Genomic DNA, 17604 nt, shown 5'->3' on the forward strand with positions numbered 1-17604 from the left:
ATATTCCTTGTAAAAAATAAAATCCCAAGCCCTTAAAAAATTTCTACAAAATAGATAACTGCTCAAAAGACTATTACACTATATTATACCATCTCCTATTTATAGTCATTTCCTATTATTCTTGCTAAAGGAGAAACAGTGCAAACAAAAATTTGGCTTTCAAATGTTATTTTGTTTACTTTTGAATATGAGTATTTCTGATACCTGGAATTATGTCTCAAATAAAATTATTTAATTGGCATACTTTCTTTTTTAAAGACCTTAGCTCTAAGTAGATGAGAGGTGAGGGGTGTCTGAGTATGTGTGGTTTGTGGGAAATGATGTGGATAAAAAATATTAGACTAATGTAAACATTCCACTCTATTGACTTAAAATCAAGATTTGCTAACTTTTAATAAAACACAACTCATTATGGTACAAATTTCAGCTGTTTCAGTGTAATGATATTTCAAAATACTTTGCGTAGGGTACCAATGTATTTCCCCTCTCTCGGATGCTCAGCTCCTGGTAGAGTATGTAAAGGTGGTTTACTATGAATACACAGCACAGGGATGCTGTGTCCTCTGTACCTCTGTGTGCTCCCCAGATTTGGACCTCATCTTTATTGCCAGAAATGTTCAAGCCCTAGTTTGTTTCCACTTCTAGGTACAGAGAGAAGGAATTTTAGCTGTTACCATTATTATACAACCTCTTGGTAAACTCAGAAACCTGTTTGAATATTGTTAAATTATGAAAACTTCATAATTCTTCCATATGACTAACAGCAATCCTGTCTTGAACCAGTGCCTTAAATGCAGTTATGAAGAGTGTGGGCTCTGGAGCCAGACTGCCAGTGTTTGGTCCTGATTCCATCACTTCCCTACTGGCCATTCTGGGGCAAATGACATGTGTTTTCCATGCCTCGGTTTTTCATCTAAAAGTGAGAATAGTAACAACCGTACTTCTATCACAGGATTGGGAGAATACATGAAAAGAGCATGGCCTGGTGCAGACTAAGTTCTCCATGAAAATCAGCTATTATTACCCTCTTTGAAACAGTGAAGTTACCTAGTTTTGGCAGTTATAAGGGCTTTGTCTTTGGAAAACATTGTTTCCAGAATTCATTATTTGGTAAGTATTACACATGCAGTAATTCAGAGCAGCAGTCCCTAACCTTTTTGGCACCAGGGACGCATTTTATGGAAGACAATTTTTCCATGGACCCAGAGGGGTCAGAATGGTTTCTGGATGAAACTGTTCCACCCCAGATCATCGGGCATTAGTTAGATTCTCATAAGGAGCACGCAACCTAGATTCCTCACATGTGCAGTTCACAATAAGGTTTGTGCTCCTATGAGAATCTAATGCCATGGCTGATCTGCCAGGAGGTGGAGCTCGGGCAGTAATGCCCGCCACTCATCTGCTGCTGTGCGGCCTGGTTCCTAACAGGCCACAGACAAGTATGGGTCCATAGCCTGGGGGTGGGGGACCTCTGATTTAGAGAGTCATAAACATAAGAAAATATGCTATTTTGACTTCACCTTGATTCAGTCCAAAGCCATCTCTGCTAATATTGATGGAACCAGAACCTGTGACTCGATGCCACCGTCGAACCAGAAATTTCATTCTAAAAAAGATTCCAAGATAAAATTTCACAGCACATCTATAATGTAAACAGTATGTATACTTTCTACAAAAATCACATCACACATTTAAATATGAACATAGAACATATGTCAAATTTCATGATTGCCCAGTTAACCTATGTCAATGCCCACTGTGACAAAATCAACTGGAACAGAGGAATAGGGATTCAAGATCCCCTTATCCCCTTCCCGAGAGGCATTAGAAGTCTCTTATATTGTCAGCATCAGGTTCTGGCTTGAGGGATAAATGGGGTACAAGGAGATGGAAGGCAAAAGTAGATGGGAAAAGTAGGCAAAAAAAGGGTGAGAAGTAATGAAAAGAGAATAGAGAATAAAGGGCAGATGAAATAAGAGAACAAAAAGACCCTTAAATTGGCAATAAGAATGTGCTGGGAATGCTGCAAGGTGGGTGAGGCTCTTGTCCCTTTGATTAGGGACAAAAAATGTTGGTTTCAAAAGGAATGGGAGTGTTAGCTTCATGAACCAGGTGCAGCAAGTTACCACCTGCCCCATTATGGCCCAAGGAGCTTTTGGAGCACCAGTTTTGATTTATTTTGAATCAGTTCCAAGGCTCCATCTTAGGAGGGTCAAAATATGATAAACATAATCTTGGATAAGAAAAAGCGGGGCAGAGTGAAGTTTGTCAATAACAACTTCTACATTGCTTTCATGAAGCCTCTCTAGATCCCTCTAATCAAAATTACTAGCTAACTCCTGTGACCTCCCATTTATTTATTATATTCTAAGTTCTGTGCATATTAGTCTTCCCCACTAGAAAGTGAGCTGCCTTTAGGTATTTAGGCAGGAATTATCAATTTTTTCATCAATGCATCTACCAGCACTTACCCTGGTTTACTCTATACAAGGTGATGAAGGAAATGTAAGGTGAGAAAGAGTAAATGAAACCAGGAGACTACAATATGGAATATCAGAAGCAAGGAGGCTCTGAGGCCCACACTAAGATAAAACTTGTGTTCCTGTTTCCAGAGCCAGCATGAAGGAGACTTGGGAGACTGAGCTGGTTGTCCCAGCTCTATCACTACTGGCTTTGTAACCTCTCCCTGCCTCAGTTTCCTCAAGTGTGAAATGAGATTCTGGACCAGGTGATCTCAGACAGCTTCCAATTAAAAAATTGTGCCATATTTTTAGAGAAAAATAAATAAGAAAAAACGGGTAAAACTCCTTACAGAAGCATCAGATGTGACCTGACAGAAAGAACTTTAAAAAGCAAAATTCCTTTAAGATCTGTCTGCCTCCTAAAAGGTAGGGGGATGCATGGAGAAGCCTTGGTGTTTGTATTCATACAACCAGGTCAGAAGACTGTAGTGGGCCAGGTCCTCAAAGTAGTTTGAGTCTTGGCTGCATGTCAATCACAAACAGAATGAATACCAGAGTTCTTTGCTTGGGATTACTAGAGAAAGAACAAAAGCACTAGCAAAAATCCAATGCCCTAAAGGCTAACCTCTGACTTGAATGCAGTTAGGAAAGGACCTTCCATAGCTGGGCACCAAAACTGGGTTATCTTAGCAATGAAGAAAATGAATGTATGCCAGCCTAAGAAGTAATTTGTCAAGCACATTTTTAAATGTTATAATCTTTTATTTACATGTGTGAGCTCTGTTCATGGGCTTATTCAGATTTTTTTTTTTTTTTTTTTTTTGAGATGGAGTCTCTTCTGTTGCCCAGGTTGGAGTGCAGTGGTGCAATCTCGGCTCACTGCAAGTCCTCCTGCCTCCTGGGTTCCATGCCATTGTCCTGCCTCAGCCTCCCAAGTAGCTGGGATTAGGCGCACGCCACCATGCCTGGCTTTTTTAAAATTTTTTTTTTCCCCTTTTTGTATTTTTAGTAAGGGGTGGTTTCCAGCATAAGCCACAATGGTCTCGATCTCCTGACCTTGTGATCTGTCCCTGCCTTGGCCTCCCAAGGTGCTGGAATTACAGATGTGGCCACCACACCAGGCTTTTTTTTCTTTTCTTTTTTTTTTTGACAGAGTCTCACTCTGAGTAGCTGGGACTAAACAAGGCACCTGCCCTATGCCAGCTAATTTTTTGTTTTTTTAGTAGAGACAGAGTTTCACAGTTGGCCAGGCTGGTCCTCAATATTCTGACCTTGTGATTTCCCACCTTGGCTTTCCCAAAGTGCTGGGGGTTCAGGCATGAGGCACTGCGCCCGGTCCAGATTGTTTTCTAAAACCTGACTGGATAGGCCAGCTCTGAGTCACCAGCTGGCCTGGACCTAGGAAGGCCCTTTTCATAGTCTACACGTACCCTGCCAGTATTCCTGCTGAATAAATCCTAGAAAAACAAAGGCAGACCATCTTCAGTGATGGCACATACTGCCTACTATACAAATATAGATATAACCAGAAAAGAAATAGAGGGAGAATTAAAAAGAACTAATCTTTTAAGAGAGTCTATTAGTAAAATACATTTTCCTTCAGTTCTTTACCTGGAAATTGGCAATGGATACTCTGACGGCCCGACCGAAACTGGGTGAAGCCCTTTGGCGATTGGTGGATCACCTCTAGATCCGTGAAAGCCGGCTGCCCCCCCATCCGGCAAGCAGGGCCAAAGTGGCATCTTCACTTCTGGAACCCCCAGTAACAGCAGCAGATATTTCTTCTGTAAATGAGAGCCCTTTCGAAAACTTTCTGCCCTAAAAAGTATTTGCCATAAATTCTCTATATTTAAGGAAGAAGAAGAACATAAAGACATTAAGAAACATTCAACCTTGCTCTCCAGGGGAAAATAACCTAGATTTTAACAAGTAGTAGTAGTAGTAGCAATGGTTAGTAGTGATAAAATGGCAGGTATCCTATCACTTTTCTACTTTAATCAGGTGAATTTAAGATAAAATTAAGCTTTACACTTTTGCCCTCTTTTTAGTCAATGGAGTCTGATACTAATAGTTAGACTTCTTTTAGGATTTAGCCCTCAATATATTAATTGCAAAATATTTTGTCATCGCAATTTCATCTTTTTTTTTTTTTAATTGTACAGAGCTATTTTCATTAGGGGTCACTAAATTTATTTATTTATTATTTATTTATTTATTTATTTATTTATTATTTTTTTTGAGACGGAGTCTTCGCTCTGTCGCCAGCTGGAGTGCAGTGGCCGGATCTTTCAGCTCACTGCCAAGCTCCGCCTTCCCGGTTCATGCATTCTCCTGCCTCAGCCTCCCAGTAGCTGGGAACTATAGGCACCCGCCACCTCGCCCGGCTAGTTTTTTTGTAATTTGTATTTTTAGTAGAGAACGGGTTTCACTGTGTTAGCCAGGATGGTCCCTCGATCTCTGACCTCGTGGATCCGCCCGTCTCGCCTCAACCAAAAGTGCTGGGATTACAGGCTTGAGCCACCGCGCCCGGCCTATTTATTTATTTATGAGATGGAGTCTCACTCTCTCACCCAGGCTGGAGTGCAGTGGTGTGATCTCGGCTCACTGCAACCTCCGTCTCCCGGGTTCCAGCAATTCTCCTACCTCAGCCTCCTAAGTAGGTGGGATTACAGGCACCCACCACCATGCCTGGCTAGTTTTTGTATTTCTAGTAGAGATGGGATTTCACCATGTTGGCCAGGCTGATCTCAAACTCCTGACCTCAGTAATCCACCCGCCTCGGCCTCCCAAAGTGCTGGGATTACAGGTGTCAGCCACCATGCCTGGCCTAATCTAACTTTTTAAATGTTAATGTTTTCTATCCCTTCAGAGTCATAAACCGGAATAAATGTTCCAAAAGTTTTTATGTTTTGAATTTTATGTTGACTGATTAAGGTAGTTTTAACAACATTCATTATTAGTCACTAGAGAGGCTTTCAGAGGGCTTACCATTTTACAGAGTATGATGCTCTTACATATAACATTCTTTTGGTCTATTAGGGATGAAACCAGGGAAAGTGGAACCACGAGCCCAGGATGCTGCTACTGTGACCATTAATAGAGGTTAATCTGGTCCCAGTCCTGGGCATGCCTTTCCACAAACCTCTGTGACTTGCATTCATGACAAAGACTGAATAAAGAGACCTAGAGACAAAACCTGAATAGCATCTATGTTTTTTTTCTCTTTTTTTTTTTGAGATGGAGTCTCGCTCTGTCACCCAGGCTGGAGTGCAGCAGCGCAATCTTGGCTCACTGCAAGCTCTGCCTCCCAGGTTCATGTCATTCTCCTGCCTCAGCCTCCTGAGTAGCTGGGACTACAGGCACCCACCACCACACCCGGCTAATTTTTTTTTGTTTTTGTATTTTTAGTAGAGATGGGGTTTCACCATGTTAGCCAGGATAGTTTTAATCTCCTGACCTCGTGATCCACGCATCTTGGCCTCCCAAAGTTCTGGGATTACAGGCGTGAGCCACCGTGCCCGGCCCTAAATTTCTTTAGTCTGTTTATTTAAGGTCAATGAGAGATGAAAGAAGGCAAAAACATAGAACAAACTGTGATGTTTAGATGAGAGATGTCTCCTACCTTTAAAGTGACATGTTCAGAATCAGGGCTCAGAGTTTGAAGTAAAGAGTCATTTCTTAGTTCAGCTTTCAGTTTGTATACTTCAGCCTCTGCCCTTTTCAAAGATTTCTGGAGAGTCAGTTTTCTCTGTTCCATACCTCTTTTCAGAGGCAATGATGGCTTCAATGTTGGCACCACCATTCAATGAAAACCTGGAAGACTGCAAAGACCACAGACTACTTACATGATTTTTAAGAACAAGTCTCTGAAGAAAAGTCTGAGCTAAACATATTAAAGATAGCTCAGTGATGATGCAGTCTCAACTTTCTAACCCCACCCAAAGTTCAAAGCCAATCTCAACTGACAGTATGCATATACACTAACTCTAAGTACATGGTCCTTTGCTAAATACATTAGTTTTACAACTAAAAGTCCTTGAGAAAGCCTGGCCACAGGGAAGGTTTAACAGATTAGCAGAGCTTTGAACTAAAAACTTCAAGAGACCTAACAGACCATTTGGGTCCAAATTTTGAGCCTGTGCCTGACATAGTGTATTGGAGAAGTGGGAAAAAAGCCAGTATGTAAATAATAAGTGGATTTCTATAAAAGGCACGTAAATGTGTTATCATGTATTTAACCATACAGTTGTCTTACAGGTCTTTTCTATCTTTATATTGGGTGATTATGGAAACTAGCAATTAATTTTATACCTGTTTTTAAATGGAAAAATTTTAAGTAAATTCTCAGCGTAATTTATCAGACTGAAAGACATAATTTAACAGCACCTTCTATTTGAGTCATGAACACAATAACTGGTAAGTAACCGAAGAGAACAGTCAGGATTCACATTTGAACATTTTGCGTATCTGTTGTTGGTGCCTAGGTAGCAAAGTATCTGGCTTTGGAGATACATGTATCTTGGTTTGACTACAACTTCAGTTCAGTTTTCTCAGGTATAAGGTAGATGTGGATTAGACATTCTTTATGTATACAACCCAGAGTCAAGTACAGAGATGGTTTCCGATAAATAACAGTAATTATTAGTAACTTAGTAATAATAGTAGTAGTATTATTGTCATCCCTATAAAATTTTCTACAGATCCTACTAAGAATCAGGTATGTGATAGTTTTACATTAACAGGATTAAAACTTGAACTAGATAGCAGAAACGATAAGCATGTACTAATTCTCATATATGGAGACGCTGAAAATGGACATACATTATCTCTACCAGCTCCTGTCTGTCGATACCACCTGATCTGCTCTTCCAGCTTCATAACCATGTTCCTTAAGTCATTCTTCTCTTCAGTCAGTTGACTGATATGCCCTGTCAGCTCAGCATTTTGTCTCAGTAGTCTTTCAGTCAAGGAGCCACAAGAAGTACTTGGGGACACCAAGCTGGGCTGGAAAAATAAAATGGTGTAAGGTCACTTAAGCACAAATGGATATGAATAATGCATATAAAGTGTGAATAGGCACCGAGAGCAACAAAGTTCATGAATTGGTGCTTGAGTTGAGTCTTCGGTAATAGGTAGATATTTACCAGGCAGAAAAGATAAGCGCACACTAAGCAAAAGGCACAGAGGTTTGAGCGAGTGTGTATTCCTTTCGGGGTGTTGTAGGTTGCCTGTTAAGTCTAGATTGCTTTACTTTATGAATAACAGACCTAAATGTAGGCAATGGAGAGTCATGAAAGGCTCGATGCAAAAATACGACACAAAATTTATGTGTTGGAAAAATTCCTTTGGTAGTAATGTACAAAGCAGGGGAAATTAGGGAAGATATAATCTTCGCGTCAGGTAGACCTATCAGCAAGTTGTTTCAGCAGCCATGTAAGAAATGCTGAAAACCTGAATGAAGGCAATGCCTAAGGGACAGAAAGTAAAGGGTGTGTGGGAGAGGTATTTAGAAGATAAGAGGGACAGGACTTAGTGACTATCTAGACGTGCAGGTAAGGGTGAAGGAAAGTGGTCTATGGTGACTTCCAGCTTTCTAAACTGGGCGGTATCATGACTAGAAATGAGGGTCTGGAGCAGGAAGGAGAAAGGGAAGATGGTGTTCAGTTTGGAATGTGCCTGTGAGGTTCCTATAGGGTCGCTATGGGGTACATTTCCCCAAGGAAAAATGTCTAGTAACTAACTGTAAATATAAGCCTGGGCCGGGCGTGGTGGCTCACGCCTGTAATCCCAGCACTTTAGGAGGCCGAGGCGGGTGGATTATGAGGTCAGGAGATCGAGACCATCCTGGCTAACACAGTGAAACCCCGTCTCTAATAAAGAATACAAAAAATTAGCCGGGCGTAGTGGCGAGTGCCTATAGTCCCAGCTATTTGGGAGGCTGAGGCAGGAGAATAGTGTGAACCCAGGAGGCGGAGGTTGCAGTGAGTTGAGATTGCGCCACTGTACTCCAGCCTGGGTGACAGAACAAGACTCCATCTCAAAAAACAAAACAAAAAAGAAAACATATAAGCCTGGAACACAGGACAGAGGTCTAGACTAGAACCACAGTCCACTAAAGATAAGCTCCATAAGGGTGAGGTTTTAGTCAGATTTGTTCACTGTATCTCCAGAACCTATCTGGCACTTATCTGGCACAGAGTAAGTGTTCAATATAAGTATTTGTTTAATAAATAAGTCTAGTGAGAGCTCAGGGTGTTGGACTGTGTGAGCTTTTATAGTTATAGGTTACAGAAAAGAAGGAAGAGGGTAGGAAGAGGAACCATAAAGGTAACTGATGAAAGAAGCAGAAGAAATGTTAGAATACTGACATGACAGGCAAGGAAAGAGAAGGTCTTAAGAAAATAAAAGAGATCAAAAGTATCAAATGCTACAAAGAAGTCAAGAAAAAGACTGAAAAGATTCACCAGATTAGTCAATTGTTTAGACACTGGTAGGCATCTAAGGGTGTTTCATGGAGTAGAGAGGATAGAAGCCAGATCACTCTTTCAGGAAGCTTGTCTCCATACGGTAAAAGGTCAACATAATTATTCAATAACAATAATGAAAGCTAACTTCCCCCACAAGCCTTCATTATCTTCTCTTGGGGGAAAGCAAGCATTATTACTCATATTTAAAATAAATGAAAAGATACAAATAAAACTCTATAGAGTATAAACAATATGCTGCAAGTTTCAAATGGTTCAGTTTCTATTAAATCTTTGCTCTCAATGCTTCAGAAATAACTTTAAAAAAGTATTACCTCTTCACCTTGCTGGCCAGTTAATTTCTGTAGTTGTAAAATAATTTCATCAATATTTTCCTGAACCCAAATGAAATCTTCATTATCTGCTATTTCAAACTGTAGTCTTCAAGAAAAGACAAAAAGTCAAAACATACCTTCTCAATTGGGGGTGTTTACTACCACAAACATTACAGAGCAGGCAACATTCTACTTCACCTATCACTTCTCCCTTATATCCTGTGCTCTCTTCCCTGGGTCAAAGTGTTAGATAGTTATTTTCAGACATTTGAGTTCTGTTAAAGAATAGCACCTCCTAATGCAAACATGCATTACCTTTAAAATTTCAATTCCCCACCCTTGGCTAGCTGTCAAAGAGGCATAGGGTCTACCCAGCCTAAGAATGCTGCTTTTCCAAAGATTAGGCAGAAAAGTCTAACCTCTTAGAGGCTTTCTGGGCTAGAACCTGTAGTTTTGAAGCTACACATTGAAGCTTTTGTCTGATCATTTCTAATTCATGATTACAGCTGGTTCCTCCTCCATTCATTTCAATCAATTTAGCGTAGTTTGATTCCTTCGTTTCTCCTTCTATTTTCTGTTGAAGAACCCAATTTCTAGTTCGATCACTGGTTAAGCTCCATGTGGCTGGCTGGCAATTTTGGACAGAATAAGAAAACGATAATTGTAAGTGAAGAGCATATCACAGTCTACCTTAAGGGAACACAATTATTGTTTATATCCAATAAATGTCTATATATTTCATTTTTAGGTGATTTACATACAGTTATTTAAGTAATTTAATCCAATATCAAAATTTAATGATCAAAGGGCTGCAGTACTTTCCTTAAAATATCTAAAAAGAAACTGTCAGTTTACCTCATTAAGGTTCTGATATAGAATTCTTCTACTTTCTCGCTTTTCTTCTCGTTCTAGTTCTTGCTTCTGGAATTCCTGCATGATCCCTTGTAGTCTCTGTCCTTCAAGGTCTAACTTATAAACTTGTTGTCTTTTCTCTTCCAGCTGGCGCTGAAGATCTTCCACTTTGGACTGGAGCTCATGCATTTTTTTCTGTCCCTCAGTGTTGGCCTCTTGTTCTGTCTGCAGCGTTTTCCTATGAACCTGCCTATCTTTTTCCATTTGCTGTCGTGTTTGCAAAGAATCCAGTTTATATTTTTCAGTCTCATTTAACAGTTCTACTATGCGACTGTGTTTTTCCTCTAGCTGTTTTTGCAGCTCTTTCAGTAGGTCCTCTGAGGGCAAGGATGGCCGAGACTGCCCAGTATCATCATTGCTCTGCAGCTGTGCGTGCAATTCCCGCTCCCTATCTAGGGTACTACTCATTTCCCGAATTCGAACTTTCTCAGATTCAAGAAGTACTTGAAGCTCTAAGTTTCGACCGTGTTCTTCTGACAACTGGGCATCATATAGCATTCTCTGTGATTCTATTTTTTGCTGGGATTCGTTCAGTAGTTGTTTCTGTTGTTCCAAAAGTAGATTTAGCTGAAGATTCCTTTGTTTCTGACTCTCAAGTGAAAACTTCAGATCCTGGTATGAGAAAGTCAAATTTAAGAACTTGTTAGTATTATTAAAAATACTTGGCCAGGCATGGTGGCTCACGCCTGTAATCCCAGCACTTTGGGAGGCTGAGGCAGGCAGATCACCTGAGGTCAAGAGTTCAAGACCAGCCTGTCCAATATGGTGAAACCCTGTCTCTACGTCTCTACTAAAAATACAAAAAATTAGCTGGGTGCAGTGGCACATGCCTGTAGTCCCAGCTACTTGGGAGGCTGAGGCAGGAGAATCGCTTGAACCTGGGAGGTGGAGGTTGCAGTGAGCCTAGATTGCACCACACTGCCCTCCAGGGTGGGCAACAGAGCAAGACTTTGACTCAAACAAAACAAAACAAAACAAAACAAAAAAAACCTTTATAAGTATACAACCATGCCTTTATTAAACAAAAAAAACCTTTATAAGTATACAACCATGCCTTTATTAATACTATGCTGACAGTATCTGTATTAGAAAATAGAACTGATTTAGTTTATTAACTTAAATGTTCAGTAGTTAGTGCAAAATCATGACATATAAACAAAAGAAGGGTAAAATACTTTTCTCAAAAAATCTTAACCTCACTAAGTAATGAAGCAACGTACATTTCTTATAAGAATAACAACCTTTACAAATATAACTGTTCCTGGAAATCTTACGTTTTGATAAGATTCCTGTGCACATTAATAAATTTGTATAAAAAATAAATGTTCCTGATATAATGTGATAGGAGTTCCTATAAAACCTTGTGTTTTGCAGTATCAAATGCTAAACATAATAGGGCTTATAAGGAAAGCAAGGCTAAGGGCAAATAACTCAAAATATACATACACTTTTAATGGTTAAAAAATTATAATTGGTACCTAGGGATATATTATGTCCCTGCTGGGCAGAGAGTTCTCTTTGCCTGGAGGCTAACACAGTGGACATTAAAAATAAAAAACTGGGCACAAATGCCGGCAACACATTGTTTTTCAGCACAGAGTTAGTGGGAATTAGGATTAAGTGGCTAGAAGAGCTCTGAGCTAGTGAGACAACTCCATCTCCATTAAAAGTAGATACTGCATGTAGTGGTACAACCTGCCTTGAGCTGAGAGCCTTGCAAAGCAGGGGTGTGTCTCTCTGAAAGGGGCCAATGTTCACTTTAAATGTTCTTAAGCAGTGAGGGATCCAGAAAAGTATCCCTGTTCCTCTTCCCTAGGAGAAAACAGGAACCAAAACTACTTCTGTATTAAACTGACAAGATTGCCATGTTTATTTCTGTGTACCAATTCACATGACCAAAACATGTTGCAGCAGAGCAGTCTATATGCATCCTTGGATGTAGCAAAACAAACAAACAAACAAACCAATCACATTCCATTAGCATTTCCTCATAATATGGTTTAGATAACATTATGTAGTATTGAATGCCTAAGTGAGCAACTTACCGCATCTTACTAAGAAGTCTAAAGTTGACATTTTAGATGGAGGAAAGTCTCAAGACTCTCTTCTATCATTCTGGATTTTCCAGAGACATTTAAAGACAAAGATAACAGTACCTCAAGTTCTTCTTTATCCCATTCTTCACTGTGTCCCAACTTTGCTTTCTCTTTCTCCAAAGCCCATTGGAGCTCTCTTGATTTTTTCTGTTCACTTGCTAATGTGTCGTTAAGCAAATGTACTTCATCTGTCTTATCTTTAACTTCCAACCTAAGTCAGAAAGACAAATGAACTTCCATAAAGCTATGTTGACGAAGCATATAACGAGAGAGAGAAAAACAGCTTCCACTGATAAGTTGAGGCATATAATAAGCTAGCTAAGAGGAAAATATAAACTATTAAAGATTCTTGACTGGGGTTCATTTCAAATTAACTCTTTCTTTTTTTGTTGTTTTGTTTTGAGACCGAGTCTTGCTCCGTTGCCAGGATGCAGTGCAGTAGCGTCAGCTTGGCTCACTGCAACCTCCACCTCCCGGGTTAAACCAATTTTCCTCCCTCAGCCTCCCAAGTAGCTGGGACTACAGGCGCACACCACCACACCCAGCTAATTTTTATATTTTCAGTAGAGATGGAGTTTCATCATGTTGGCCAGGATGGTCTCAATCTCTTGACCTCATGATCTGCCCACCTGGGCCTCTCAAAGTGCTGGATTTACAGGCGTGAGCCACCGCATCCGGCCCTTTTTTTTGAGACAGAGTTTTCCTCTTGTCACCCAGGATGGCGTGCAATAGCGCAATCTTGACTCACTGCAACCTCTGCCTCCCGGGTTCAAGCAGTCCTCCTGCCTCACCCTCCCAAGTAGCTGGGATTACAGATGCAGATGTACGACAGCACACCCGGTTAATTTTTTGTATTTTTAGTAGAGATGGGGTTTCACTATGTTAGCCAGGCTGGTCTCAAATTCTTGACCTCAGGTGATCCACCCGCCTTGGCCTCCCAAAGTGCTGGGATTACAGGCATTAGTCACCACACCTGGCTTCAAATTAACTGTTTCTAGTAGTACAATTATTAGTTATTAATTATCAATGCAAACTACTATGCAATTTATTTTTATAAAATAGTATTAATAACAATTTTGGCTGGGCATGGCAGCTCACACCTGTAATCTCTGCACTTTGGGAGGCCGAGGTGGGTGGGTCACCTGAGGTCAGGAGTTCGAGACCAGCTTGGCCAACATGGTGAAACTCAATTTCTATTGAAAATACAAAAATTAGCCGGGCATACTGGTGGGTGCCTATAATCCCAGCCACTCAGGACGCTGAGGCAGGAGAATCGCTTGAACCCGGGTGGTGGAGCTTGTAGTGAGCTGGAATCACACCATTGCACTCCAGTCTGGGCGACAGAGCGAGACTCCGTCTCAAGACAATTAAATAAATAAAAAATAGAATAAATAAATAAAGAGTAAATAAATTTTTTGTCTTTTACTGAACATGGGAATCACCATGTCTATTTGTATGTGAAGCTAATGTTCAATATAAAAATGACTAGTTGTAATGTGTCTTTGGCAATAGAATATCGCAGTATTTGTATCAACAAATATATTCTTTTAACAAGCACTGTCTCTTCAAATATTTTGCATATTTAAGCTAACTCAATCATGAATTCTACTGCATTCATAAATATCACTTCAAATTGGCTGATGGTAAAATAAAGGTCAAAGTCAAAATTATATTTCATACAAATCTCACAAAGAACTGAAGTCACAGTACAGAATATGTCATAAGTTCATCATTTGGAAAAATTTAGTTTTTTTTCTATTATAGTTTTTCCTTGAAAAAAACAGTTGCATGCTATTTAAACATCATGCATGTTATATTGCATGGTATTTAAATATCATGTGTGTTATATTTTTCTATATTTGCACAGTGTTTATGACAAATTACTCCCATTCCTTGTTATAACATGTTTATAATAAGGAAGCCTGGCACACCTGAAAGCCTCCAATTCCTTTAGGTGTTTATGCTGTGCCTTGAGTGTTGTTTCTAGTTCCAGTTTAGTTTGTGCAAGCTCACTCTTCAGTTCTGCCACCACCATTTTCTCAGAACTCAGCTGCTCCTGCAGTTCCGTTGCTCTGTCTTTCATACTGCTGAGCTCCACTTGCATCTCCAGCATTTGAGACTGCTTCTGCTGTATATTATATTCCAAGAGTTCTACACAGAACATGATTAATATTTAAAACATAATCAAGCAACTCATATTTGGTTTATAAATATTTGTTGATAAGAACTGATTTGTAGTTTAGGAGATTACTTCAAAGGAAACATGAAAAATTATAATCCCAAGAGTTGTTAATGCAGTACAGGCATGGTGGCTCATACCTGTAATCCCAGCACTTTGGGAGGCTGAGGTGGGAGGGAGGACTGCTTAAGGCCAGGAGTTCAAGACCAGCCTGGGCAACATGGTGAAATTCTGTCTCTACTAAAAATACAAAAATTAGCTGGGTGTGCTGGCATGTGCCTGCAGTCCCATCTGCTCAGAAGGCTGAGGTGGGAGGATTGCTTGAGCTCGGGTGGTGGAGGTTGCAAGAGCTGAGACCATGCCACTGTACTCCAGCCTCGGTGACAGAGTGAGACCCTGTCTCAAAAAAAACAAACAAAAAGAGTTGGTAATGTATAAAAATAAATTTCAGGCATGTTTTCCTTACAGTGCTATTGGCCAAGATTTCAGAACTATAAATACATAAGGATAAAAGTTTAACAGAATACATTAATGGATGCAAGATTTAAAATTAAAAAAAAACTTTAAATGGAACTCTTATTCGTACATTCAGAATTTCAACAACGTACTTTAAAAAATTCCAAAGATTTTTTGATACCCACACAAAGTACTTGCCACACAAAGTACTTGCAGGAATTTCCCAAGTAACTGACTACAATGATGAGCACTGCTTATTTCTTTTGTTCAGCACCCCTTTGCAGAGAGTCCCTCGGAACTTTAATATGACTCTGTTCCCAGAAGTGGGAAATCCAAACCCCACTTTGGATACTGTCCTTTTATCCATTAAAGGCCAACCAAACTCTTGCTACATGTTTGCTACAATAAAAACAAACTGAAAAATTTAAATCCCTCAGTATGTTAAATGAAAAAAGTCATGTTATAAAATATGTATCAGGATTCCTTTTTTATGAAAAATATAAACTTATCTATACAGGCACATTGAAAAGGTCTGGAGACATATTTACCCAGGTGTTAGGTAGTCATTATAGGATTTAGGTGATTCAAGGAATGATTTTCACTCTATTCTTTTCTGTATTCCAACATAAATATGTAATACTATACTACTCTAATAAGAAAAGGATTTTTAACTTAAAAAATACTATCAAAGTTCAACAATTCACATTACTTCATATTAGTGATGTTAGCAGACAGAAATAACATTAGCTTTAGATGATAATCAATCATGTTTAATTAAGGCTTCTAAAAACTTTAGAGGTTAAGGATTTACATAAATGTGAATCTGTGACATTAATTAAGCTTTCAATGGTGTTCTATTTAACCTAAGTAAAACAATATTAATTTATCTCTAAAAGGCATCTTCAATTAAGCCTACATTTAAAGTGATATGTTTATCTCATTATGACTCTTTTTTCTGAAGTAATTTTAACTTACTTTCGTTTTCTTTTTTCCTTCTTAAACTGAGTGATAAGAATGCTTCAGCTTTTATTTTTTTGAGACACTCTTGCCCTGTAGCCCAGGCTGGAGTGCAATAGCGCAATCCCGACTCACTGCAACCTCCACCTCCCGGGTTCAAACGATTCTCCTGCCTCAACCTCCCCAGTAGCTGGGATTACAGGCACCCACCACCATGGCCAGCTAATTTTTGTATTTTCAGTAGAGACAGGGTTTCACCATGTTGGACAGGCTGGTCTTGAACTCCTGACCTGGTGATCCTTCCACCTTGGCTTCCCAAAGTGCTGGGATTACAGGCGTGAACCACAGTGCCCAGCCCGCTTCAGCTTTTTAATGACCAATGTGAGACCATGCTGTGACTTTCAAAATTTTCAAAAGGATACATGTTTCTACCAGTACATCAAACAAAATTACTGAACACACAGCCAGTGTCCTCGGTGGAGATGATGAAAATTAGATTTCACTTTACTTTCTAATGGTTTCCATCTGTAGCTCAATTTAAAAGACCAGATACTCTTATCAAAAGTACCTAAACGAGCATATCACAAAATAAAATCAAACTAGCCAATTACCATATGAAAAAGGACTAAACACTTCAGAAATTAGAGAACAGCCAATTAAAACCACAATAAAAATCCACTGCACACCCAGCAGACTGGCAACAGTAGTCTGACTATACCAGCTGTTGGCAAAGATGTGAAGCAACATAACTCTCATATACTGCTAGTAAGTGTATAAACTAATATGACCATGAAGGAAAATCGTTTGAAGTTATCTAAGATAGGCATTCCATGACCCAGCAATTCTACTCTTAGTTATATACTGAGAAGAAGAATGCACACATGTAGCAGAAACACTATACAACAATGTTTATAATAGTATTGATAGTTAAACAGCTAAAAAGTAGAAACAATCCAAATGCTCGATCATATTAATAGAATGGATATATAAATTTTGGAATATCTATACAGGGAATTTCTTTTTTTTTTTTTTGAGACAGAGTCTTGCTCTGTCACCCAGGCTGGAGTGCAGTGGAGCAATTGCAGCTCACTGCAACCTCCACTTTCTGGGTTCAAGCAATTCTCTGCCTCAGCCTCCCGAGTGACTGGTATTACAGGCGCCCGCCACCATGCCTGGCTAATTTTTGTATTTTTAGTAGAGACGGGGTTTCACCACCTTGGCCAGGCTGGTCTTGAACTCCTGACCTCGTGATCCACCCATGTCGGCCTCCCAAAGTGCTGGGATTACAGGTGTGAGCCACTGCGCCTGGCCCTACACAGGGTTACAGAGTTATGGAGTAACAAGGATGAATGAACTAGAGATAAATGCAGTAACTTGGAAGAATGTTCTACTACTAATTTGGAAGAATGCAGTAACTTGAAAAATGCAGTAAGTTGGAGTAATATTGGAAGAATGTTACAGAGAGGTGAAAGAAACAAGATAAAAAATACATACAATTCACAATAGCAAAGACTTGGAATCAACCCAAATGTCCATCTGTGACAGACTGGATTAAGAAAATGTGGCACATATACACCATGGAATACTATGCAGCCATAAAAAAGGATGAGTTTGCGTCCTTTGTAGGGACATGGATGCAGCTGGAAACCATCATTCTTAGCAAACTATCACAAGAAGAGAAAACCAAACACCGCATGTTCTCACTCATAGGTGGGAACTGAACAATGAGATCACTTGGACTCA

At 39.7% G+C, this 17604-nt stretch overlaps 2 protein-coding genes across 2 annotated transcripts in view; one reads left to right on the forward strand and one right to left on the reverse strand.

Annotated features, from left to right (window-relative positions):
• Positions 1-17604, forward strand: part of CYP51A1 (cytochrome P450 family 51 subfamily A member 1) — a 46758-nt gene that overhangs the window by 28083 nt on the left and 1071 nt on the right. The gene's annotated exons all lie outside the window — the stretch shown is intronic.
• Positions 1-17604, reverse strand: part of AKAP9 (A-kinase anchoring protein 9) — a 175645-nt gene that overhangs the window by 3220 nt on the left and 154821 nt on the right. Inside the window, 13 exon segments of the mRNA XM_017894950.1 lie at positions 1521-1642; positions 4109-4184; positions 4187-4219; positions 4222-4285; positions 4288-4305; positions 6085-6220; positions 6222-6283; positions 7284-7466; positions 9262-9367; positions 9681-9889; positions 10117-10785; positions 12330-12480; positions 14201-14420. Coding sequence (XP_017750439.1) covers positions 1521-1642; positions 4109-4184; positions 4187-4219; positions 4222-4285; positions 4288-4305; positions 6085-6220; positions 6222-6283; positions 7284-7466; positions 9262-9367; positions 9681-9889; positions 10117-10785; positions 12330-12480; positions 14201-14420 — 2049 coding nt within the window.

This window comes from Rhinopithecus bieti, unplaced genomic scaffold, assembly GCF_001698545.2.
Source record: "Rhinopithecus bieti isolate Rb0 unplaced genomic scaffold, ASM169854v2 scaffold_26428, whole genome shotgun sequence".
Lineage (NCBI taxonomy): Eukaryota > Metazoa > Chordata > Mammalia > Primates > Cercopithecidae > Rhinopithecus > Rhinopithecus bieti.